The sequence below is a fragment of the Mustela putorius genome, unplaced genomic scaffold, assembly GCF_011764305.1.
Source record: "Mustela putorius furo isolate JIRA1106 unplaced genomic scaffold, ASM1176430v1.1 tig00000873_pilon_pilon_pilon, whole genome shotgun sequence".
NCBI classification, from domain to species: Eukaryota; Metazoa; Chordata; class Mammalia; order Carnivora; family Mustelidae; genus Mustela; species Mustela putorius.
This window is the reverse complement of record NW_025421504.1, coordinates 3,426,862-3,452,608: the sequence shown is the minus strand read 5'-3', so window position 1 is coordinate 3,452,608 and position 25,747 is coordinate 3,426,862. Positions and strand designations below refer to the sequence as shown.

Below are 25,747 nucleotides of genomic sequence, written 5' to 3'. Positions count from 1 at the left end.
TATTTCTACGAAATCACTCACTCGTTCATTCACTCGTTCCTTTTAAGGGATAATTTATTGAGCACCTACTATGTGTCAGAGGTTGAGCAGGGTGCCTGGAATTTATCAGTCTGGGTCCTCATGAAGCTTAGATTCTTTCCAGAAGGACAAGATTTGGCCACAACTGATGTCATGATTAATTAATTTTGACTGCACGAGTGCTATAAAGGAAGTCCCGGGGAGGGGGGGAGGCAGTTCTGTGTGAGCATATGATGGGGAGACGGAATCTATCGGGGGGACAGGCGAGGGGATTCCCTGAGGAAGTGACACACGCAGGCTGATGGGAAGCTGAGGCCTGGAGGGGTCACCTGACCTGCACATGTTTCCCAGCTTGTGGGTGCCAGGTGTGAGCGGAGCCCAGGACCCTGCACACCACCGGTGCCGGCTTCTGCCGCTGAGCATCTTCTCTGCGGCTGCCCTCTGCCTCTCTCTCCTCCCCACCTACTACAGGTTTTGGCTCCCTACTTCTGAGCTCCACCTGAGGCAGCTACAAGCAGACAGCATGAGCATATCACCCTCCCCTGAACCTCTGAGAAGTGGGTCAGGGACCTTCTCTGAATTTTGGAACTTCAAAACTTAAAAATCATTTTGCAAAGAGGTAATACAATCAAAAGGTACAGACAGATGAACTGTGATGTTCTACTATTACCTTGTCCTCCCATGGTGCCTGGGACATTTTTTTATAGACCAAAAACACACATGAGGTAGTAAATTATAGGCTGAACACGACCACATGCATTGGTTGGATTGCACAGAATTAAAAACAAGTTTTTAAAAGATTATTTATTTACTAATTTATTTGAGAGAGGGAGGAACACGTGCATAAGCAGGGGCAAAAGCAGAGGGAGAAGCAGATTCCCCACTGAGCAGAGATCCCGAGATGGGTCTTGATCCCAGGACCCTGAGATCATGAGATCATGAGCTGAACCCACTGAGCCACCCAGGTGCTCCTAAAAAAATTTTTGAGACAACGTTTAAAAACCTGGAAATTTCACATTCACATCTGAATTTGGGGCTTTCTTTGGAAAAATTGGATGATCTGGCATCACTGGGTCTACATTCTGGCCGGTCTCCCCTGGTCTTTTAGATGGGACCTGGCCTCTCCAGCTCAGCACAGGGCCACTCCCAGGACTGGCCTCCCCTCCCTGCCAGGAGCTCCAGGCACTAAGGCAGCAACCCCACTGGGCCTCAGTCTTCCCACCTCCCCTCTCAAGGAGAGCAATGGGCATTGCAGGGTTCACTTTGAGTATCTTTCCTAAATTCCACGTCACTGGCAATCAATCACGCCTGGTCCCGAGAGTCTCATCTGCTTGGGCCTAGTCTGCTTTAGCTTCATCTCGTCAACCCAGACCTTTCCCAAGCCTGCTTCCCATCAAGCCAGACCTGTCCTGAGCCGGCTTCCCATGCCAGGCCCAGGGCACACTTAGCCTCTTGTTTCAATTTGTCCCCGGGGGCCAGGCAGGGACTGGCCGGGCAGAGTGGGGTTCTTCTGGGGAGCCCCCTGCAGCTCGCCTTGGCTACCCAGGCCGGACCCAGACAGCCCGGGATTCCCTAGGGCAGAACTGGCCACGGGCCTCTGTGGTTCCTGCCGCGAGGGACTGCTGCATCGGGAGGAGATGGGCAGCTCCGCGCTGGGGTGACGTTGGCTGCTTGCCACGCCACAAGAGGCTGAGATTCCCCTGAAACTGAGGGCTACGTTGATCTCTTGCTAGAGACAGAGAAACAAACCCGCACGCTCTGCCCAGGAGGCATTTCCAGAAATTTGGGCCCTGGCTTCTTGTTCGTGAAATGCCAGATGATCCCGGGCCTCTCTCTGGGGCATGAGGCCAGGAGCATGTTGAGCAAGAGGTGTTTTGTTTTGCAGATGACAAGATTTTCGACACTGAGAAGTTGAAATGATAAATACGAGAACCTTGACCAGCTCCCCACCCTACCCTAGAAGTGGCTGGTTCGAGCTTCTGTGCTTGGCACATTTGTTTTCCACAACTTTCAGCTTCTCTGGGCTTCCCTCCCCAGCCCCCTGCCCCGCCCCCAGCCCCAGCCCCCTGAGGTCCCCAGTGCAGGAAGACCTCATCTCATCCATGCTTGGGGCCTTGTGGGCCTGGCAGGCCTCCCGCCTGCTCCCCAGCTGTGGCCACGGGAAAAGATGTCTTCTGAAGCACAGGTTGGCAAACTGTGACATATGGGCCTGCAGACTGGTTTTGTTGATCAAGGTTTATTGGAAATAGAGCCGCGCTCACCACCTTGTCATGTGCGTTCATTCAGCCGGGGTGGGCCGAACCTGCTTCTGTTGGCAGATCCTCCTGTTTGGGAGGTTCAGAGCACACAAGGTGCTAGGGGCTATGGCATGAGATGCACAGTAGGTAGTGGGGAGACGGGCAAAATGGGTGAAGGGGAGTGGGAGATACAGACTCCGCGTGATGGAATGGGTTAAATCATGGGGCTGAAAGGCGTAGCATAGGGAGTACAGGGGATGGTATTTTAATAGTGTTGTAGGGTGCCAGGTGGTATCTAGACTTGTGGGGAGCAGGGCATAAAGTATAATGGAGAGGTCGAATCATTGTGTTGTACACTTGCAACTAATGTAACCTTGTATGGCAACTGTTCTTTGATAAACACACAAAACAGTAAACCAATCAATAAGATTAGATCACAGTAGGTAATAGGCAGAATAAATGGGGCCACGAGGTGTTTGTAGGGGGAGCACCGAACTCAAATGGAGGAGAGGGGTTGGGGGGATATAGTTGTGAGCAGACAGAACAATTAAGCTGAGATCACCAGGAGGCAATGTGTGTGTGTGTGTGTGTGTGTGTTGGTGGGGGTCGTTGGGGAGCTTGAAGGATTGAGAAAAGGCAGGCTGGTGAGTCTGGGCAGTGACTCAGTGGAGGAATGGAGGCAGAACCCCCAAGGCTGGCTTCATCCTGTCCTCATCTCTAAGCTACGTTCCCTATTAAACCAGACTGAGCCCCCCCGAAGCAGCAAATCAGGCCCCCCAACAAACTGACAGAGTTTTCTCATCACCGGTGGAAGAAGATGGGTTGACCCACCTCCCCTTCCTTGAATTAGCTAGCAGCCTTGTGGCTGAAAGAGACCCTTGCGCACAAAGTAGGCTCAGGGAGGAGGGGCTTCCGCTCTCATTGACATGATTTTTGGTGCGGGTGTGAATCACAGACAGTGAGGCCCGGGCCCTTGGCTCAGGATTTCCTGGTGTTTCCTGCCCGGGACATTAGCCTTGCTATCAGGGGCACCAGCCCATCACTCCCTGACGTCAACTCTCCTTCCAATGAATGCATTTCCTTTTCCGTTTGGGAAGACCAGATATCTGTCATTAGTCCCATCAACTCTGCCATTCTAACTGGGGCACCTCCTGTTCGGGAAGGGGCCAGTGAGATTAACCAGAAGGCAGTGGGTGAGGGGAGCCTGAGCGGCTGGGCTTTCAAGCCACCATGGGGTCTCAGAGGGCAAGTGCCTTCTGGTCCAGGGTCATCAAGGTGTGAACGGAGAACCCAGCAGCAGTGGTGGTGTCTGCCCTAGACCGCTGGCCCCCCCAAGCAGTTTGGAGCCCTCCCACACCTCCTCCCTGGGCCACCTGTGCCACCTGAGTGTCTTATCTCCTCTGCTTGTTCCCACAAACCTGCCCAGATGAGATCTCCTGGTGGAAAGTGTTTATACTGTCATCGTGTAAAAAAAAAAAAAAAGAAAGAAAGAAAGAAAAAAGATTGCTCAATTTCTGAAAACCATCATCTAAAATTTTTGCAACTTCCCAATGTGCATGTCCTGGGGCAAAGTTGTGGTTGCCTCATTCTGGTTGTAGCTCTGACAATTTCAAACTAGCCATAAGGGCCAAAGGCTCTAGCTGTGTGGCTTCAGAAGTGACTGGGTCATCGCAGGCTGTTTATATGTAATGTAAATACTAGTTTGACTTACAATGCTGTATTATCACTGTGTGTTAGTACAGTTTATTTTATTTTTAAAAATATTTAATTTATTTATTAGAGAGCGAGTGAGTAAGAGAGACATGAGCAGGGGGAGGAGCAGAGAGAGAGGGAGAAGCAGACCCTTTGCTGAGCAGGAAGCCTGACCGATAGACCAACAGAAGACTGGGGGCTCCATCCAGGGACTCCAGGATTATAACCCGAGCAGAAGGCAGACGCTTAACTGACTGAGCCACCCAGGCGCCCCAGTACCATTTACTGTAGATCAGAAATTCCCAATGGGACAGTTCTGTGGTTGTTGGTCTCACTTAATACCTCCCCTGGCAAGCACCACATACAAAAAGAAACTGCTAGCTCTTTTTGGGGATGGGTAGGATACTCTCATGGTCACCACCGAGCATCATGGTTCTGGCATTCAGCAAGTTGACTCTGCAACCACCCTGTGTCCCGGGAGCTGGGCAAAAATGGAATCACGCAATGGTTGGTCTCATTCTAGTTACTGGAAATTAGGAAATTTGATGATTCACCACTTCTAACTCGGAAGAGTTGAATCAAATACCACCTTGTGTTCATAATGTTCTCTAAACATAAAGGAAAAATTAAAACAATCTGAAATGCCCGTTACTTGTAAACAGCTTGGAAACTCTTGAATAGCACCAAACAGCCCACGTTAGCATTTTGGTGTATTTACTTTCAGTCTGTCTGTACACAATACTCCTTCCAATTTTTAATATCTCCGATGAGATAAGCTCTATACTACTCCTTGGAAATTTGGATTTTACACTTCGTGTCATTAAACATTCCTCTGAGATGTAATTTTATTTTAAAGAATTTTATTTATTTGTCAGAGAGAGAGAGCGCAGAGATGGGGAGCGGCGGGCAGAGTTCTGGAGAAGCAGGCTCCCCGCTGAGCAGGGAGCCCCATGTGGGACCGGATCCGGGACCCTGGGATCCTGACCCCGAGAGGAAGGCAGACGCTTCCTCGACGGAGCCACCCCGGCGCCCCGGCTTGCGCACTGCTGATACCACGAATAGGGCCAAGAACATCCTTGCAGGGAGCACGGAACCGACTTCCCTGGGATGCCTGGGTGGACCGGGGATGCGGAAGATTCTGCATCCCGTGTTTCCAAACACTTGAGCCCTCACAACACTCTCTGGGCCAAGACAAGTAGGATGTGACCATCTCCCACCGCTCTCCCAGTTCCCAAGCCTCAGTCCCAGTGGGTCGTCCCAGGAGCCCCATGTTTCGGACCCCATCTGCCCCCCACCGCCTCTCCCCCTTCAGGATCCTGCAAGGTGTCCCTTTTGAAGGTCAGCTACAGGAGGTGCTCTCGGCTCCACGGACGCGCGGCCCTCGGGGCGCAGAACCGCACGCTCGGGGGCCGGCCCAGCGCACCTGTCCCGGAGCCTGGGTGCTGGGCGTGACCTGGCGGGCGCGAGGCCAGCACGCTCAGGAGCGCGGGGTGCGGCGGGACCGGAGGGAGAAGAGCGGCTCAGCCCGCTGCGCCTGCGCCTGCGCGCCGCCCGCTCCCCTGCGTCCGCCCCGCCCCCTCCCCGTGTCCGCGAGCGCCGCTGTCAATAAAGTTCTTGCGCGCCGGAAGCGGAAGCGCCGAGTCTCCATGGCGGCGGCGACGGCGGCGGCGGCCGGGCCGGTGCTCTGGAGGCGGCTGCTGGGCCTGCTGCCTGGCCGCCCCGGGCTGGCCGCGCTCCTGGGGCGCCTGTCCGACCGCCTGGGAAGTTACCGGGACCGCCGGCGCAGGAGGTGAGAGGCGGCCGGGCCTGCCGCGGCGGGGGCGCGGCCGCAGCCCTGCCTCTCCCCCGCGCCGGGAGTGCGCTCACGCAGGGGCCGGGGAGGCGGCCGGGAACCGAGCGCGAGGTCCGGGGCCCCCGGCGGCGGGCGTTGGAGGGGCTGGTCGCGGGGGGCGCCGCTCGCGGTCTGACGGGGTCTGTCTGGGCCTTGCGCGGTGGCGGCCGCGGCTCGGTCGGGCCGGGGTGAAGGAGCCGGGCCGGGCCTGTGCGGGCGGCGCGTGGCGCGTGGTGCGGCAGAGGGCAGTGAGGCGGCCCGAGTCACGGGCCCTCGGGCCGGGCCGGAGGAGCCACTCGGCGCCCCCTTCACACTTGCCAAAGGGCCCGCGTTCTGGAAAAGTACTGAAGTGAGTTATGTAAGTGGGGGAGGAGGCTCTGAAGCCGCTTCTTCAGGCCGCGGTCTTTCAGAGTCGACATTGGCCGAGGGCGCGCCGACCCGAGAGGCCTGTCGGCCTTGCTAACGTTACAGGGAAAAAAGGATCTCGTGTGTGCAAGTGGCTCTCTTACCCGAGAGACTCAAGCCTTACACGTGACCCTTTATTTTTTTAAAGATTGTATTTATTTGGCAGACAGAGATCACGAGCAGGCAGAGAGGCAGGCGGGGAGGGGGGCGGGCCTCCCGCGGAGCAGAGAGCCCGACGCGGGGCTCGCTCCCAGGACCCCGGGATCACGACCTGAGCCGAAGGCAGAGGCTTTAACCCACTGAGCCACCCAGGTGCCTCTACATTTGACCCTTTAAAGGGGAAAAAAAAAAAATTAGAGGTGCGTCCTTTAGAAGAGTTTGCATTATCTCAGATTTTATCTGTGCTGCTTGCGGGGTGCCGTGGGACGTCCTGGCGTCCGCGCGCAGGTCTGTGGGCCAGTCGCGCCCCAGTCGCGCGCGCTGCTGCTGCTCCTGGGAAGGAGCTTGCGTTACACCGAGCAGCAGCGGATGATTTTCAGCCAGACTTCAGCTTTGGTTCGGGGTGACTTTTCCGTGGTAGCATCTTGCTGATCAGAATGGCTTTAAGTTTCCCATCGCCGAACCCCGGTGGGGGCGGGGCCGGGGGCGAGGTGGCCTCTGCGTTTTCTGTGGTTGGTGCTTAGCCAAGACCTGGCCATAGCAGTGGGTGGTGAGATCAGGTGACTTCTACGTCTTGGCATCAAACCACCGGGAAATTTGGTTTAAGGTTTCAAGAAATGCTCTCTCCTCAAAGATGAGGTGTTCAGGCAAGTTTGTCATGTCCCTGTATGTGTTTAAACGGAGGAAAAACAATTCATTGTTCATTGTTGAACGTTGAAATTGACTGCTAAGGGATGTTGGAGGCAGTCTCCACGAATTCTTTTGAAAAAGACGTTTCTCTTGAGTGTCTTTTTCTGGTGCTAGTGGGGAGAGGAGCAGTGTGGCAGTGGGAGTAGTCCAGACTGACTCCCCAAAGTCCTTTTTGTAAATGGATGCTGTAGGTGTGGCACCATATTTCCTTTTGATGAAGCTGAGAGTGTTGTATAACAATTAAACCAGAAACTCACTTAGAGAATCATAATTTTTGTGGGTTTTTTAGTTATTTTTAATTTAAATTTTATTAGCCGACATCATCAGTACATCATTAGTTTTTGATGTAGTGTTCATTGATAGTCGCGTGCAGCACCCAGTGCCCATCACGTCTCGTGCCTCCTTAATTCCCATCATCCAGTGCCCTCACCCCCCCACCAAGTTTTATGGTTTTTTTCTTAATTTTTTTTTAAGACTTTATTTATTTATTTGACAGACAGAGATCACAAGCAGGCAGAGAGGCAGGCAGAGAGAGAGGGAGAAGCAGGCTTCCGGCTGAGCAGAGAGCCGGATGCGGGGCTCAATCCCAAGACCCTGAGATCATGACCTGAGCCGAAAGCAGAGGCTTAACCCACTGAGCCACCCAGGCGCCCCAGGTTTTATGTTTTCTAAAGAAATTTGTGGGGGCGCCTGGGTGGCTCAGTCAGTTAAATGTCTGTCTTCAGCTCAGGTCATGATCCCAGGGTCCTGGGATCGAGTCCCACATAGGGCTCCCTGCTCAGCGGGGAGCCTGCTTCTCCCTTTACCCCTCTCCCCCGCCCCCCCACTGGTGCACGCTCTGTCTCTCTTTCTCAAAAACAAATAAAATCTTTTATAAAAATAAATAAATTTGTGTTTTATAATCCTTAAAATGCTTTGCTAGGGGGCGCCTGGGTGGCTCAGTGGGTTAAAGCCTCTGCCTTCAGCTCGGGTCATGATCCCGGGGTCCTGGGATCGAGCCCCACATCGGGCTTTCTGCTCAGCAGGGAGCCTGCTTCCTCCTCTCTCTCTGCCTGCCTCTCTGCCTACTTGTGGTCTCTGTCTGTCAAATAAATAAATAAAATTAAAAAAAAATAAATAAAATAAAATGCTTTGCTAGGACTGAAGATAAGTGCTTTGACCCGTGTTACAATGCTGTAGCTTTCTGACCTTTTTTTTTTTTTTTTTTCTCTTGCCTTATTCAGTTTGCAGATTTTCCCGACTCTGTGGCCTTAGTGTTTGGGGTTTCTCTGGTCTGTATGGCCACTCATCCTATATTGGCTGCTGACTTTCGTTTCTCCCCCAAAATATCTCACAACTCCTCATTCCCCGAATGGTGTGGTTTCTTGTAACTCTGATTGTTGATTCATTGATAATAGTTCTGTGTAGTCATGAGCTTAGACTTTGTCAGATTTTAGCCTGCCAGTCTGACTCACCTGTTGGAGTGCCTGTTAAAACTTTTTAGCTAACAAGAGGGCTGGAGGAGGGTGGTTTCTTTGTTAGTTACAGAGACAGCCACTGTGACAGAGAATGCTACTTAAAATTACTTCCAATTAGTGGTCTAGAAACACTGTTGCATCTGACCTCATAGTGGCAGGTCATTGTACCCCGGTTCAGCTTGTTAGTAGTTTCCACTCTGAGGGACCACCAGATTTCCAGAAGCTACTTCTTTGAACTTCACGACGCTTCGTTAGAGTTTAGTAGAACTGTCTCCTGGCTTATTTGTAGTAGTAGAGTGGGTGGGAGGGGGATATTTAAAATCAAAGCATAAATTTCCCCAGATAATTCAGATTCTCATCTCACAGGGAACTGGAAAAAGATTTACAATGGAGTTTTATTTATTTATTTTTTTTTTTAAGATTTTATTTATTTGACAAGACAGAGATCACAAGCAGGCAGAGAGGCAGGTAGAGAGAGAAAGAGGAGGAATCAGGTTTCCCATGAGCAGAGAGCCCGATGTGGGGCTCGATCCCAGGACCCTGGGATCATGACCCGAGCCGAAGGCAGAGGCTTTAACCCACTGAGCCACCCAGGCGCCCCTACAATGGAGTTTTAAATTGTAGCTTTTATTTTTCCTTTTTAAATATTTTATTTATTTATTTGACAGCAGGAGAGTGTGCGTGCACACACGCAGGGAGAGTGGCAGGCAGAGGGAGAGGGAGAAGCAGACTCCCTGTCGAGCAAGGAGCCTGACGTGGGACTGGATCCCAGGGGCCTGGTCATGACCTGAGCCGAAGGCAGATGCTTAGCCGACTGAGGCACCCAGGCGCCCCAAATTGTAGCTTTGTTGAGTTCATATTAACACATTGCAGCTGGTGATGAATTAGGCTTGGTCAGTCGGTTGTGTGCTCCTCGAGGGAGAGCAGCTAGCCTGGGATTCAAGTGTTCTGGTAATCCACTTGTAAACATGTCATCTGATTCATGTAAACGAGTTCTTCTCCAGGCTGCTGGGAAGTCCGGCTGGTCAAAGCCTTTGGGTTAGTAGAATATGTGATTGGTTCTCATCAGGCCCTTTGCTTTGCGCGCTGCTTGGGCCACCCCGAGGTGTACTGTGGGTTTTGTTCCTTTGCTGGCCCCTGGATGTGATCGACTTCCTTTTGGGCAAGTCGAGAGGACAGTCATCTGGTCAGCATGTAGTCAGATGCCGGCAGCCTGGCCTCCCGTGCTGGTCTTCTGTAACCTACGGGAATTCACACTCACTTCCCTTTCTTGGACTTGGGGTTGCGTTAGTCGGGAAGGGCCGCCGGCCGCCGGGGACGCAGGAAGTGCACGGCTCCTTCGCGTAGTTTGTGTGCTTCTCAGGAAGTGTGTGACTGTTGCGATTTTCTCCTCAGCTCACTTTCTGACGTTTAAGTGTGCATGAATGAGGGGGGAGGGTGGGTTTTTCTTAAAAAGAAGTTTCTGAAAACACTGCAGTCCACAGAACTTAGTTTCTTTTAAGAACTTCTTTTTTCATCATTTTGTACAGATTTGGATGAGACCCAAGCCACAGAGCTTGTACCACGAATCTTATCTTACAGTTCCAGAAGAGCTCGTGGACTCAGAGCCTATCGGAGCCCGTAGTGGGGGCCACTTAGCTAAATGTCCCGAGTATGGTACAGGACAGAGGGTGGAGCTTCTGGACTGTCTGTCGGGGATTTGGGCTCCGTTCTCCCGCATCACTGCGTTCTTGTTCAGAGCCCCCGGTGCCGCCTCTAGGAAAGACCCTGAGAGGTTGGTCAGCTTACTTGATTTACTTTTACTTTTTTTCCCCCCACTGGGTGGTGGGCGACAGTCTGCAGCCCCTGGGGATCAGATCTGAGCCAGAGAGGCCTTGGAGGGGACATGTAAAGGTCAAGTGTAGACCTGGGTGTAATTCTCAGTATTTGCCTAGTTCTTCTTCCTTTTTTTTTGTTTTTTATTGAGAGAGGGAGGTAGGAAGTGGGCGGACAGAGAGAGAGAGAGAATCTGGAGCAGGTTCCACACGTAGCACAAAGCCTGCCATGGGGCTTGAGCTCACCAGCCTGAGATCATGACCTGAGCTGAAGTCAAGGGTCAGATGCTTCACGGATGGAGCCCCCCGGGCGCCCTGCCGTGCTCTACTGGCATCTCGCCACTGGCCACGGAACTCGGTTGCACCTCCAGGCACATTGTTGCACATCCAGACAGGAAAAATACAAGGTGTGCCAGTCTTTTTCCATGGAGCACACGCAACTTTAAGATGTTTGGTGAAATGGGGGGCGCCTGGGTGGCTCAGTGGGTTAAAGCCTCTGCCTTCGGCTCAGATCATGATCCCAGGGTCCTGGGATCGAGTCCCGCATCAGTCTCTCTGCTCTGCAGGGAGCCTGCTTCCTCCCCTCTCTCTCTCTCTGCCTGCCTCTCTGCCTACTTGTGATTTCTCTCTCTCTGTCAAATAAATAAAATCTTAAAAAAAAAAAAAAGGTGTTTGGTGAAATGGAAAACTATCTCCCCACAAAAAGGAGAAACGCCTCTCTCTCCCCTGAGGCCCCGTGTCAGTAGCTGCGTTTGGTTGTGTCTCGGGGGCTCTTCTGCTCAGTTTCTGAGTGACTGATTATTCTGAACTCAAGTCCCACTGCCGTCCCTTGCCCAGCAGGAGGGATGGGCTGCCCTGTTGCACCCAGGACTGCCCTCTAGGCCAGGTAGGCTTCCGCAGTCTTCACATAGTGGCTGGCCACCCCCGCTCTGTCCCCCAGTCTGGGGGCTCAGGGATAAGAGCACCTTAGTCTGGCAGTTCGGCTGTGGATCTGTCTTAGAGACGGTGGGAGGAAGCTTCCCTCCTCCCTGCCCGACCCTCGCTTCATGCTCCCTGTGCCCTTAGAGTCGCCCTGAAGCCTTCCTCTCACCCCGCCCACACAGGTCTCTCTGGGTGGGGAGGGCCCAGGTCAAGGGTCTTCAGCACTTAGACCCAGCCTGCTGCCCAGGGCAGGCACTTTGCAGATTCCCCGGGAAGCCTTAAATCCTGAGGCTGAATCTGTACCCAAAGTCAGGTGTTCCGTGGGTGGCTGGAGTGTGCCCTTCCCAGAGCCGCTGGCTCCTTTCACCGTTGGAACTGTCGGCTGGGGACGTGTTTGCGTTGTCTGCTGGTGCTGCCTGTGCCACCGGCCTGCCGGAGTGTCCCTCGGTGCTGGCCTGTTCTCCAGACTTCGTGGTATTCCTGAGTCAGCAGAAGCTGGCGCCCCCCCTCCTTCCTCTTCTATCTGGTTCCGCCCCCCACCTCTTCTTTGTAACTAGAAACTGGAGCTGGATGGTCCTGGAACGATGATTCAGGGGAGTCCAGGTCTAGATGTGGAAATTGTGTGTGTGCCGGGTTAGTTCTCTGAATGGCGTGTGTGACACAGCTCTGCTCTTTTGGTGAAGGAACCGCAGCTCTTCAGATCTCTCGGGCCTTGGGCTCCTGACCTGGGACCTGTGGTTTCTTAGTAAGCCTCCCTGGGGTGAGGGGACTTGCCTGTGCAGGTGGTCGCCCCTGGAGACTGGGGTGACTGCGCGGTGGGGGTGCTCCTAGCCCCGGGAACAACCTTTTCTGGGAAGATTCCCATGAGCTGGGTTGTGGAAAGCGGGAACGCACCCCCCCCGTGGGCTTATGGCTGAGGCGAAAGAAAAAAATGAGCCCCCGAGTAGACCTGGGCTTGGCTGCTTCTGCCCCGGCGGAGGCACTCCAGTTAGATTCGAGTGTCCCGCGTCCAGGTGTGGTCTCCCCCATGCCCGAGCCGCCACAGGGGCCCCGTGCCGTCACCGGGGGACCTTCTCAGAGCGCCGTCCTCTTCGGGTGTCTGGAACTGCCGCTTGAGGGTTGGGTCTTCCCCTCCCTGATTCCCTGCACCTAATTGGCTCAGCCCCTTCTCCTCTCTAGCAAAAATAAACCTGCCAGCACGCAGATTAAACAGGAAGCCAGCATGAAAAAGCCCTCAACACGTCTTGGACGATGGCCCTGGTGGAGCCTTCCCGGGGAGAGCTGCCTGGCAGGGACGAGGCTTGCCCGCGGCAGCCCGGGGGGCCCTGAGCCCGGCCTGCCCGTGCCTGCCCGCTGTCTCTCTGGGCCAGGACCGGGCTGACGGTGGGTCCCGGGCGCCTGTGTCCTCTGGACTGGCTGCGGGCTTTCCCGCGGGTGGTGGCACTTGCCAACACCCGCGGCTCACGTTGGCCCAGCCCCCTCCTTGCCTGGAGCAGCCCCTCCGAGTGCCCTGCCTGACCTTCCCCGGGGAGGGTGTCCTCAGGCCTCCCCGGGCGCTCAGCACCACCTGCTCCTCTTTGCCGTCACTCCGGACACGCGTGCTGCCCAGTTCCACCTTCAGTTCATGGTGGCCTTTTCCCCCGGTGTCGTTCTCAGATGGTTTCAGACGTGCAGTAAGCCTGTGAGGCCGCCAGGTTCGTGGGGGCGGCGGCGGGGCTGCTCGCCCCTTGTGCTCCCCACCTAGGCCGGAACAGTGTCACGGTGCCTGGGGTCGCAGCCCGAGCCCCATTTGCCCTCTCTGGGTCGCCGTGTGCCGGAATGTGTCTCCGCAGCTTCCTTTCAGGGAGTCGATGGCGGGGTGGAGGTGCTAGTGGTCGCCCTGGTTCTTAGTCGGTATGGGCTGGGACAGGGTAAGTGCCGTGAGGCTGGGAGATCCGTTGGTGTGGCGCTGCTGTGGGGTTTTCCACCTCAAACAGACCATGTTTAAGTAATGAAAATTAGACTGTAGGCCCCCTCTGGGGCTTCAGATGGATAGAGTGTCGTGCAGACTTTCCCACTGTCTCGTGGTTTTCTACTGGACTGAAGGATCTTTCCCTCTCCTCCTGGAAGTTAGCTTGGAGCGCAGCGGGCGTAAGGCCTGCGGTTAGGGAAATTGAGGCAGTAATCCCTAGATTTCGCGTCTAAGCCTTTCGCTGCTGCTCGGCAGCTGGAAGCCGGAGGACCTTAGCAAGCTGGTACCCCCGAGTGCCGTCATGCTGTCTCTGAGACAGCGGGAAAGCTTAGCTGCTTTCCCCACTCTGCACCGAGGGCCCCAGGCCAGCCCCCGACTTCCTGGGATCTACAGAGCTGCTACCTTCCCCCTGTTGACTAAAGTTTTCTTGGCAGCGAGTCGGCGGGACAGACCAGTGGGCTTTCTGGGAAGCACAGCTGTGGGCCATCTGGCGTCTGTGTAGGGCCGTTTGCGCGCCCTGGGAAGATTCAGTGCTTTATCATGAAGCAAGTGAATTAAGTCATCTTCCTGGAATCTGTGACCCTTCAGGCCTTGGGGTGTTCCTGCGCCCTTTCCCCAAAGCCCCCCTTGGAGTGGCAGTAGAAGCACACGCACCGCAGAGGATTTTCCTGCTGCTGTTTGCTGGACTTGAGAATAGGGCCCGGCTTGCATGGGGCTCTGGGTGTGTGGCCCCTCCCCGGGCCCCCTGTGGGGGGACAGCCGGCAGGTGGCAGGCGGCAGACGTGTGCTTCCGTGGGCAGGCCCTCAATTGCTGCTGTCTCTGCCGCAGTGAAGGGGGGCCGGCTGGCAGGTGGCGGGGGCTCAGCTTGTGCTTTGAGCCCCGAGGAAGACGTCATCCACTGCCAAGACAGCCCCCCAGGCTCCTCCTGCTCCGCCCCTCACTCCACAGTCGAGGATTCAAGAGAAAATTTAGTTTTTCTGGGTCCTTCCCTAAATAAAAGCCTCGTTCCTCTCCGCAGCCCTGCGTTGCAGGGGGCTCCCTCACCCAGGCTCCAGGCCATCGCCAGCAGCCTTCTGCAGGCCAGGTTGTTAGGTTCCCCCGGTGTCAGCCCCGCGGTGGTTTCTAGGTGGTTTCTCGCGGCCACTCTAGACTGGGAGCTGTGTGGAACCAACTGCCAGTTGGGCTTTCTCTGTGGGCATTGGCACTTCTCAGGTTGCTCAGCTAGTCGGGGCTGAAGGAAAAGCACCTTTGCAGAGTTTGACTTGGGCTCACTTAAAATGGTCTAGAGAATCTGGAATTGGTTAAAGAAAAATTCCCGTCCGCCTCATGTGCGGGGCCCTCGTAGCTGAAAGAGATTTCCGAGGAAGCGTTTGAGAAGTGTGACCCTTTCCGTGTCTCTTTAACCAGGTCGCCATGGCTGCTCTTGGCTCCTTTGCTGTCTCCAGCTGTCCCCCAGGTCACCTCCCCACCTTGCTGCCTGTGTCCAGAGGGTGTGCACAGGTTCCAGTGGATCCGAAACCTGGTCCCAGAGTTTGGGGTCTCCAGTTCCCACGTCAGGGTGCTTTCATCCCCGGCCGAGTTTTTCGAGCTCATGAAGGTAAGTTGTGTTCACGGGAGAGAGGGACGGACGCTTGAGACAGAGGCTTGGAGGCGTGAGGATGAGTGAGTCCTGAGCAGAAGTGCCTTCTGTTCTGGAAGTTTCTGATGGCTGCTCGGCTTTTTGCTGTGGGTTCTTCTCCCTGTTAGGTTTTCAGGCTCACAAATACTTGAGTTGTGCCATTATCAGAGGTTCTTGTGTGTTGCTAACATCTCAGGTAGAGTAGCTCAAGGTAGGTGGGCAGTGATCTTGATTCCTTTTTTTTTTAAAGATTTTATTTGACAGAGATCACAAGTAGGCAGAGAGGCAGGCAGAGAGAGAGAGAGGAGGAAGCAGGCTCCCTGCTGAGCAGAGAGCCCGATGCGGGACTTGATCCCAAGACCCCGAGATCACGACGTGAGCTGAAGGCAGTGGCTTAACCCACTGAGCCACCCAGGCGCCCCTAGTGATCTTGATTCTTTTTTTTTTTTTTTTTTTTTTTTTTTTTTTTTTTTTTTTTTTTTAAAGATTTTATTTATTATTTATTTGACAGAGAGAGAAATCACAAGTAGGCGGAGAGTCAGGCAGAGAGAGAGAGAAGCAGGCTCCCGCTGAGCAAAGAGCCCGATGCGGGGCTTGATCCCAGGACACTGAGATCATGACCTGAGCCGAAGGCAGCGGCTTAATCCACTGAGCCACCCAGGCGCCCCAGTGATCTTGATTCTTATGGACAGATTGATTCCATCAGTTCCTTTGGAAGGGAGGTTAGTGAGGGCGGGTGGGCGCCTTGGCTAACGATGTCATAGCACGATAGACCCTTCCCCTGGAAACATCCCCAGGACACAGTGGTGTCTTCTTGGTAGGCAGGGTGTGCCGGGGGGAAAACTTAGCTGTGACTCGTGGGTGAGACTTGATGTGTAGGAAGTGGCTGTAGGACGTGGCTCCCGGTCACTGGAGAATGTGGACACCTGATTTTAGGCCTTATGATCCCTGTTCTTTCCTGGGACTGTGTCTGAAGTCTGGGCCTCTCTGTCTGGGCAGAGATGCCTTTGCTTTGGGGACTTGAGCTTGCAGTGTTCAGCTGTTTGTGGCCCATCTTGTTACTCCAGGTTGACACTGCAGATTGGAATAAGTCATTTGAAACTGAGTAATTTTTATTTTTTAATATTTATTTATTTATTTATTTTTAAAGATTTTATTTATTTATTTGACAGAGATCACAAGTAGTCAGAGAGAGAGGAGGAAGCAGGCTCCCTGCTGAGCGGAGAGCCCAGTGCGGGGCTCGATCCCAGGACCCTGAGACCATGACCTGAGCCGAAGGCAGAGGCTTTAACCCACTGAGCCATCCAGGTGCCCCTGATTAATTTTTTTTTTTAAGATTTTATTTATTTATTTGACAGAGAGAGATCACAAGTAGGCAGAGAGGCAGGCAGAGAGAGAGGGGGAAGTAGGCCCCCTGCTGAGCAGAGAGCCCAATTGGGGCTCGATCCCAGGACCCTGAGATCATGTCCTGAGCTGAAAGCAGAGGCTTAACCCACTGAGCCACCCAGGTGCCCCCCCTGATTAATTTTTATTAACATGAATCCTCTGGGTTCAGATTAGCAGTGATGTTAGAATTAAGGTGTGATGAGGTTAGACGGGCGGAACGGTGGTAGATAATAGGAAATACATGTAGAAATTAATTTTCCTACAGAATAAACTGTGCTTGATTTGGATACTTGGACTTTTTCCTTTTGGCCTCTTATTCCGTAGATCCACACTCAGCTTAATTTCTGACTGGCTCCTTCCAGAGAGCATTCTGTGTGTGTGTGTGTGTGTGTACGTGTGTGTGTGTACGTGCTCACGCCGCTTCCCTGCGCTGCTCATCCGTCCTGGGGTCTTTGTGGAGAGGGATGTTAAGGTGCTTTGCTCTTTGCTCCTGCTTGGTTCTGTTTGGCTGGAAGAAACAGGTTTTCAGAGGCTGTTCTTCATGTTCTAGTCAACTTGGGGTTGAAGGACTGGCTGAGTCTCGGTGTGGCCATCCCCTGGCTGAGCACCTGCCTGGGTGGGGCTGTGGGGGACAGGAAGGGCCCCAGGGCTTGGCCCTTCTGGGAGGAAGCCCTGATCTTGCCCTTTGAACCAGTCTTGGGCAGACACTGGTGCAGGATTGCGTGGGATGTGTCTTTCCTGGGCCCACAGAGCGGCCTTGCTCCCTGAGAGGCGAGTGCAGCCTGTGGTCTGCCTGGCCTGCGAGCCCTTGTCCCAGCACCTGAGCCGAGGTGCCTCTGCTTGAGTCACTGTTTGCTCCGTGTAACCGTGTTCCCTGCCGGCATCCGCCTCCCAAACAACCAAGCAGAGGAGACAGCGAACGTGGGACATTATCTTGTGCTTTCCTGGCCTGCAGGCCTCGTGCCGGTGTGTTCGTGTGTTTCTGTGGCTGGTGCCCTTCCCGTGCCGGCCGTGCGGGCTATGGGTGCCGCATCCCTCCTGGGTCGGAAAGCAGGCGTGTGCCTGCTTCCTGCCTCCCTCCTCCTGCAAGGCCTGGCCCTCCTGCCTCTCCTTCCGGAGCCTGACCTTTGGCACACCACCCATGGTTCTGCGAAACCCCCACCCCCGCTCCGCCACCTGGGCAGGGTGCTTTGAGCTCCAGAGGGCGTCGTGGTTCCCCACATTGGAGCAGGTCTAGAGAGAGTACTCGGCCTGTTTGGACCGAGGTGACATAGTCATCTTCGAGTGCTGCTCTGTTCTGTCCTTGTGCTGGGGGCCCGTCTGCGCTTCAGAGGAAATACGTGCCCTCTCATTGTGAAGGCCAGCCGTGCAGGTGCAGACTGGGCAGAGCAGCACGTGCCTTGGCTCCCACACTCCCCTCCTCTGCCCCTTAGGGACGTGCTCTTGTGCCCTGCACGTGCCCCACGTGTGCTGCCCCCCCTTGGGGGGGTCGTGAATGGGCCGTGGTTTGCGCCCAGGGCAGCTATGGCTTCTGTCCCAGCAGTATGTTGGACGTTGTGTCAGGTTGCTGACACACGCCGCCTTCATTCTTCTGATGGCTGTGTCACGGTTCGTATAGTTAGGTCATGTCTCTCAGGGGGAGTATTTTTTTTTTTTTAAGATTTAAAAAAATTTTATTTACTTGACACAGAGAGAGCACAAGCAGGGGGAGCAGCAGAGGGAGAGGGAGAAGCGGGCTCCCCCCTGAGCAGGGAGCCTGATGCAGGGCTCGATCTAGGACCCATGAGATCATGACCTGAGCCGAAGGCAGACGCTGAATGGAATGAATCCCCCGGGGGGGGCCCCCAGGGGGAGTACTTTAAATGAGGATCGTGGGCGGTTACTGTTAGCATGGGGCTTGCTTCAGATGCAGAGCCGGGCCCGGAGCGTTACTTGTTTGGTGTCCTCCGTGAGCTGTGGAAATGACTGTGACTTGTTTCTCGTTCAGAGTCAGATCAACGTGGCCAAGAGACGCGTGGTGATGGCGTCCCTCTACCTGGGGACAGGTCCTCTGGAACAGGAACTGGTAAGGTTTGAGGTGGGGTGGTCCCCACGGCAGCAGTGCATCGCCCCGTTCCCCCTGGCTGCACGGTGCCCTGAGATCAGGGTCGAGCCGCCCTGTCCTGCTGGGGGTTGGCCCAGTCAGGAGGGCCGGTGAGGGGTGTGGGGCGGGGGCTCGTCCTCGCCCACAGGTCCCCTGCGCCCTGCACCACGGTTCTGAGAATGCTCTGTGTGCTGCTCTCGGACTCGGTGAACGACGGCCCTCTGCCCGTTTCTGTATGGCCTGTGGGTGACAATGGTCTTTGCGTTTTCAGATGACTGGGAAAAAGTTGAAAGGAGGAGATTAATTATGACACAAGAGAAGTCTGTGCGGTCAGATTTCTGTGTTTGTAGGTGAAGCTTTACTGGGACACAGCTGTGCTTGCTCACCACTGCGCCGTCTGTAGCCGCTCTCTGGCCGCAGCGGCGGAACTCAGGAGTTGTGACAGAGACCGTCTGGTTCCCAAAGCCCAGGGTGTTTACTGCCTGGCCCTTTGCAGAGCAGATTTTCTGACCCTGTACTAGACAAATGGACCAAAACACAGGTCGGGCTGGGGTCAGGTGCCAGGTCTGTGGCCTGCCTTGGTCCCCCTGGACTTGGCATTATACCACACTTATCGCCTGCGGGGATATGGGCAGGATGGGAAGGAGCAGAAACCACAGGTTAGCTCAGGGCATGCTTCCTGCGGCGGAAGTCCAGCATGCGGTTGGTGTGCAGGCGCCGTCTGTGGGCTGACTTCACGCGAGTGGGAGTGAGGGTGTTCTGTTGTCCTCATCTTCAGATGGCTTTCCACTCGGTCTCTGAAATGGGCCACAGTGTTTTCTCTGGGCTCCTCCTTGTCTGGAAACCCACAGGGAGGAGCTGGGAAATACCAGGGACGGGGGCAGGAACGGGATGGCTGGTCAGCAGAAGCACTTCTGTCCTTTCCTGCCCCCTCCGCCCCTGCACGGAGTTCTCCTTCTGTCTTCAGGACACACTTTTACTGCAAGCTTGGGAAGCCTGTTTGTTCTTCTGGGAGAAGACTATCGTGTTGAGCCCATGGAGAGTGGCCAGGGGGCAGGTTTTATCTTGGATTCGCTGGTTCAGCAAATATTTACCGAGTGCTGTCCATGTGTAGTCACTGTTTGCTGTGTGTGTCTGTGGGGATGTCTGTTGAAATGTGTGAGAGCTCGTGTCTTAGCCTTTCCCCGAGTGGCAAGGTTGGGACTGCTTGGGCAACGTGTCTGACCCACAGACGCGCTCTCCCTGAGAGGCCTGGCTGGACGAGGGAGCTGGGTGGCACCTTCTGGTTACTGCTACTGGTCTCAGAAGTCTCATGGTGCAGATGTGTGTTCCAAGAGGATGCGTGTTTCGGGGGGGGGTGTTACCTGGCAAGTTGATCCTTTTTGTTTTTTTTAAGTAAGCTCGACACCTGCTGTGGAGCCCAATGTGGGGCTTGAACTTGAACTTCACAATCCTGAGATCGAGACCTGCGCTGACAACCAACAGTCAGATGCTTCACTGACTGGGCCACCCAGGCGTCCCTCCATCTGTTCTTTTAATACATAATCATCTTTTTGGATCTTATACTTCTGTTCTTTTGGGGTTCTTTTCTTGGCAGGTAGATTGTCTGGAATGCACTCTGGAAAAGTCACTCCAAGCCAAGTTTCCTTCAGACCTCAAGGTGTCCATCCTCTTGGACTTCACGCGGGGCTCAAGAGGTAGGTCTGGCGCATTCCCGCCTGCTCTGACCTTTCCTCTTTCAGACCCTTGTTCGGAGTTACGCCCTTGTCCTGTCCCATCCCCGTCCGTCTGTGTCTGTCCCCTCCCTCCGTCCCCCACAAAAGCCAGGATGTTCGAAGACCGCCTAGACTGCCTGGCTGTCTGTCAGCATTCCTTCTGTAGTAAGTGACTGGAAACCCAAAGAAAAACAACTTTGACAAAAAGAGCTGTTTTTGACTCCTGTGACTGACCTGCCTTGGGTGGGTCATGATCTGGGGGTTTGGCTGGTCACCAAGACCCATCTGCTGGCCCTCCTTCTTTTGGGCTGGCTCCACGTGGTGACCTCTGGGAGCCCCAGGCCCATCTGGCCATAACATTTTATCCATTGAAAGACGGTCTGCTGCCTGAGTGGCCTTCCATGGGCCGTGCACTGGGGCTCTGCGCGTACCAACGGGCCCAGTCCAGCCGGGATGTCTTCCTGTGGAGTTGGGGCAAGGGTTCAGGGTGGGTAGAGCCATTATTACCCAGAGTAGGAACACCAAGAGTAGAATCGGGTGGTACCCCTAGGAGGACGGGGGGTATGGTTTCCAGGAGGAGGGCGAATGGTGCTGGTGTTAAAATGGCAGCTGCCTGTGGCCCCGAACACCCCAGTCTTGTTCTGAGACATGTCCATGTCCAGAGCAGAATTTGGTCTGAGGCTCTCTGGCTCGCAGCGGTGCCTGGGGTTCTGGCCGATTCGGATGGGTAGTGCAGGGAGATGTGGGCCTACGGGGGGGCGGCTCCTCCCCTCCAGGCTCACTATCTTTTCTGGAGTGAATTACCTGTTGTTTTTCAAATTCCGCTCACCCCTGTGTTCAGGTAGAAAGAACTCCCGCACCATGCTGCTCCCGCTGCTGCAGAAGTTTCCAGAACAGGTTCGCGTCTCTCTCTTCCACACGCCTAACCTGCGTGGGCTTCTCAGGCTCCTGATCCCTGAGCGCTTCAACGAGACGATCGGCCTGCAGCACATTAAAGTGTACCTCTTTGACAACAATGTCATCCTGAGCGGGTGAGTAGTCTGCCGTGCCTCTGGGGCCTCCCCTGGATACTGTCCGGGGTGGAAGTTAGCGGAACGCAGAGAAGGAACGTCCGTCTCCTCAGGCCTTCAAGAATGTTGTCATATGTCTCTAGTCGTCATACTGCCTCCGTGTCTTCCACGACACCACATCTGCTGTGGCTCCCAGGCGTCCCTCCATCTGGGAGCCCACAGGGTGCTCAGAAGGGAGCGCCGGCTTCTTGAGCACTTCCCAGGCGCTAGCCACTCTTCTGAGCCTGGGTGTGCTGTTGCGTGTCATCCTCGCAGAGACCCGTCTAGTGTTTATCTCACTTCGTGCGTGAGAGACTCGAGAGGGCGAACGACTTCCTCAGGCAGAGCCAGGAACACCGAAGAAACAAACCACGGAGCCACCTTGGCCACCTGGGTCCTTCTGATTCTGAACCCCGGGCCCTGGGGATGAGCCCTGGCGGTTAGTTAGCTTTGAGAGTGTCATTCCTCTGCCAGCTGGTTGTCGCCTCAGGAGTGGGGCTCCATGGCTCACTCCTTTTTTTTTTTTTTTTTTTTTAAAGATTATTTATTTATTTATTTGACAGAGAGAGAGAGAGATCACAAGTAGGCAGAGAGGCAGACAGAGAGAGGGGGAAGCAGGCTCCCCGCTGAGCAGAGAGCCCGATGCGGGGCTCAATCCCAGGACCCTGAGACCATGATCTGAGCCGAAGGCAGAGGCTTAACCCATGGAGCCACCCAGGCGCCCCTCTGGCTCCCTCCTTTGTGGCACCTCATGCCACTCAAGCCCCGTCTTGTGTGAGTAGCCAGGCTCGGGGTCGGCTGCCACTGTGGGGTCCTGAGCCGGTTGCCGCCCTGCCCCCACCAGTTCCCCTGGCCCCGCTGCCGCGCCCTCTCCGGCCCCAGCCCTTACCCGCCTCTTTCCTCCCCGCAGCGCAAACCTGAGCGACTCGTACTTCACCAACCGCCAGGACCGCTACGTGCTCTTGCAGGACTGCCCCGAGGTCGCGGACTTCTTCACAGAGCTGGTGGGCGCGGTGGGGGACGTGTCCCTGCAGCTGCAGGCCGACAACACGGTGCAGGTGTTGGAGGGGATGGTGCATCCTTACAAAGGTAGGGTGTGGGCTCGGCCGGCCTCCCGAGCTTGCAGGGGGCGGCTGGGGGCCCCGGGGGTGCACCTCTCGGAGCCTTGCCATGTGCTGGCAGGACTTGGGTGACAGAGGCTCATTTTGCTTTTGTCTCTGGGGCCAGACCGAGGTGACTCACTGGCCACCAGTCGTGCTCTGTGGGTCCAGGGAAGGTGGGAGTGTGGGACTTGGCCTGGGCCTGGGGGAGGGAGCCAGGGGCCTGCCCTGCACTTACAGGAAGCAGCCTGCCCTCCCCAGGACCATGGAGTTCGGGGAGCTCGGGGGCTCTGTGGCTCTCAGCTCTGCTGAGGTCTGTGGCCTCCTGCCTGGAAAGTGAAACGGGAGAGCCCTTGCTCTGTTCCCTGGAAATAGGCAAACCCTGGCAGCTAGCGATCCTGGGGGCATTTGCATTCCTGTGATTCCTGTGGCTTCCTGGTGGCCTTTGGGAAGGCCTGCTACTGAATTTGCAGCAGTGTCAGCAGTCGGGGGCGGGGGGGGGTAGACCCTGACCGTATGAGAAGAGCCCCTGTCCCGGGTGCCAGAGGAAGCCTAGCCCTGGAGCCAGTCTGTGATCTGGGCGCCTGCTCTGCCTGCTGCCAGCCTGGACTCTCAGTTATTACTGTGATATTTTAAATTCTTATCAATAAAAAATGTGTGGAAATTTGCTTTTTCTCGTTATATGGGTGCCTTCAGCTTGCAAAGCCTGATATGCTTAATACCTGGTCCGTACGGGAAGCACTGGCCAATCCCTGGTCTGACTGTACAGGCCAGGCACGAATGTGCAGAGAAGTAGGCCCCATGTTCTGGGAAGGGTGAGTCAGCGTGCTCAGGGGGCAGGTAGGGGTGTCTGGGCCTGTGCACTTGGGCCCGGGGGACCTGAGCAGCTCGGAAGGAGTGAACGGATGCAGGGGTCACTCGTCACACTCCGAAGGACAGCTTGAGACACAGTGGGGCTGGCGGCTGCCTCCTCCCCCGTGGGCGCTGCTGTCAGGGAGGGAGGGTTGGCCCAAGCCATCCCTTCTCCTTATCCCAGAGCCCACCCCCAGAGGCCCTCCCGTGTGGCCCCATCCTGGCCTGTGAGTGCGTTCTGTCCTGTTCCTCTTTGATTCTGGCTCAGGCTTCCCCAGGCTTCCTGTTTCCTCAGTGTCCCGGCCGGCCGGCCCGGGCAGCATGGACACTCTCCGCTCTCCCGTCGTCGGCGTTCCGTGAACTTCTGCGCGTCACCCGGCCCCGCTCCCACTGAGCTTTTGGTTTGATCTTCGCTTCTCGGGCTGGATGCTGGCTCGTTAGTGTTCAGTCGTGTCGTCGGCTGATAGCATTTATGGTCACTTCTCGTCCGTCCAGTGTGTCTGGTCGGCCATCTCCAGTGTCTTGTGTAGACGCGCAGGGTGCCAGCCTGCCTGTCCTCGTGCTGTGCCTCGGGGCCGCTCCCACCGTCCCGCCGTGTGGCACCCGCTCAGCCCGCAGTTGTGCCTGTGCATTGTGGCTCACGCTCACATGTGCCTTTATTATTAAACCGTCTCACTAAAGAGCACACCGAGCCCCAGCCACTGGCATGCAGTTCACACGCATGTGTGTCGTGGGCGGCTCCTGGAAGCCCCTCCGGGGCCCGTGGGGCACTGCGTCCCCAGGCTCCACTCCCTTGATGGGTCTCCCTCAAGTAGTATGGGCTGTTTTTGAACTTGAGAGGGCGCCTGGCTGGCTCAGTTCGTAGAGCATGCGGCTCTTGATCTCGGAGTTGTGACACACGTTGGGTGTGGAGAAGACTTAAAAATCAAATCTTTAAAAAAAAAAACAACAAAGCTTTTTCTCTTTATAAGTGTGACTGGTAGAGGCCGTGCCGCATTCCCTCGCGCAGGCTCTTCGTGGCCTTGCCTCGGACGTTGGTATCCACGGAGGAGCTTCGCCTGGGCCTGGGCTCCATCGGAGCGTGTCCGCAGGTGGTCGGTCGGGGCATCTGCGCTTGGCTGTCTGGTGCCATGTCCCCATGCAGGCAAGGGTTCGGAACCTCTGCTTCCTGCTCTCACCCTCCCCTCCCGTGTGTCCCTGCAGGTGACCGGGCTGCGTACTGCAAGGCGGCCAACAAGAGGGTGATGGATGTGATCAACTCCGCCAGGGTCCGCCAGCAAGTGCTGCACGCCCAGACCTTCCACGGCGACTCCCTCTTGACTCAGGAGGACGCAGCTGCCGCCGGGGACCGGAGGCCAGCCCCCGACACCTGGATTTACCCACTGATCCAGATGAAGCCCTTTGAGATCCAGATCGACGAGATCGTCACCGAGACCTTGCTGACAGAGGCTGAGCGAGGCGCCAGGGTCTACCTCACCACCGGCTACTTCAACCTGACCCAGGCCTACATGGACCTGGTCTTGGGCACGCGGGCTGAGTACCAGATCCTGCTGGCCTCTCCGGAGGTGAACGGCTTCTTCGGGGCCAAGGGGGTGGCGGGGGCCATCCCGGCCGCGTATGTGCACATCGAGCGGCAGTTCTTCCGTGAGCTGTGCAGCCTGGGCCAGCAGGAGCGTGTCCGGCTGCAGGAGTACTGGCGGAGGGGCTGGACGTTCCACGCCAAAGGTACGCAGGGCCAGCCCGCTCCCTTGGCTCCCGTCGTCCCGGCCACTGTGCGTGCCTGCCCCTCCTGTCTGAGAGTGTCCCTGCTGTGCAGGGTTCTTCCCCTTGCTCCCAGAACTTGACGCCGGAGGCTGGGGTGCCTGTTGCAGAAGGCGCGCGGGACTTCCGGGGGCGGAGAGGCACAGGCCGTCGTCTCTGATAGTGACTGGGTCACTGTACCGGTCACGCTGTGGATTCTTCCCACCTCGGCCGTGCCCTTCTCAGGGACAGAGGGTGCGTTAGGGGTGATTTATTTACTGTTAAACAGCCCGGTTTTTCAGTTTTTCTCTCCCTACTGTGGTTCTTTTTCCTCTCTGTGAATCCTCCACTTTTTTTTAGCTGGGACACGAGGCCGTGTCCTTTCGTTCTGAGCCACATGGCGCTGCCCGTACGTGGGGCCTGAACCGCCTGCGGATCCGATCCCCGCACTGGTGTGCGTTCCTGGGGCGGCCCACGTGTGCGTTATCCCAGGCCCGTGGGCTGAGACAGGGGTGAGCGGCGTTAAAACCTTGTGCTGAGCAGAGGGCTTCTGCCCACTGCCGCTCGCTGTTTCGGGGCACCTGCCTTAAGTGCAGTCCCTCCTTCCGGTGCTCCAGGGGCCACACCACTGAGCTGCCTAGTCCTGTGTCAGAAGAAGGGTACCGACGCGGAGAGCCCCTGGCCACGAGTGGCGGACGTGGTTTTTCTGGCTTCGTGGTGGTGGTTGAGGCCTGCTGTGCTCCTGTGCTGGTGCTGGAGTCTTGCGGAGGGGCTGATGGGGGAGAGGGTGAGGTTGTCTTGGTCTCTGGTCTGTGGCCCTGGGAGCCCTGGTTGTAGACTGCTCCGGCCCCTTGTCTGTGTTGTTTAGATTTGAGGTCATTTGGGGATCACTGCGTGGGTGGAACTCTTTTTTTTGTCTTACACGCTGGTTTTCACCTGGGGATATGTTAAAAAAAGTTTTAAAGCCCAGACTGCCCTCTATCTCTTGAATCCAGTTCTCTGAGGACAATTCCAACGAGGTGTGTGAG

General features: G+C 55.7%; 1 protein-coding gene across 7 annotated transcripts in view; it reads left to right on the top strand.

The window, feature by feature from the left end:
- Positions 1-5,562: 5,562 nt before the first annotated feature.
- Positions 5,563-25,747, top strand: part of PGS1 (phosphatidylglycerophosphate synthase 1) — a 36,350-nt gene continuing 16,165 nt past the window's right edge. For all 7 annotated transcript variants that reach the window (XR_006608314.1, XR_006608315.1, XR_006608313.1 and 4 more), the window contains exons 1-7: positions 5,563-5,736; positions 14,584-14,773; positions 18,168-18,245; positions 19,861-19,960; positions 20,820-21,009; positions 21,938-22,116; positions 24,183-24,704. Coding sequence is in view for 3 of the 7 variants with exons in the window: in XM_045085802.1 (XP_044941737.1) it covers positions 5,594-5,736; positions 14,584-14,773; positions 18,168-18,245; positions 19,861-19,960; positions 20,820-21,009; positions 21,938-22,116; positions 24,183-24,704 (1,402 nt within the window). In the remaining 4 variants the exon portion in view is untranslated. The remainder of the gene's footprint in view (positions 5,737-14,583; positions 14,774-18,167; positions 18,246-19,860; positions 19,961-20,819; positions 21,010-21,937; positions 22,117-24,182; positions 24,705-25,747) is intronic.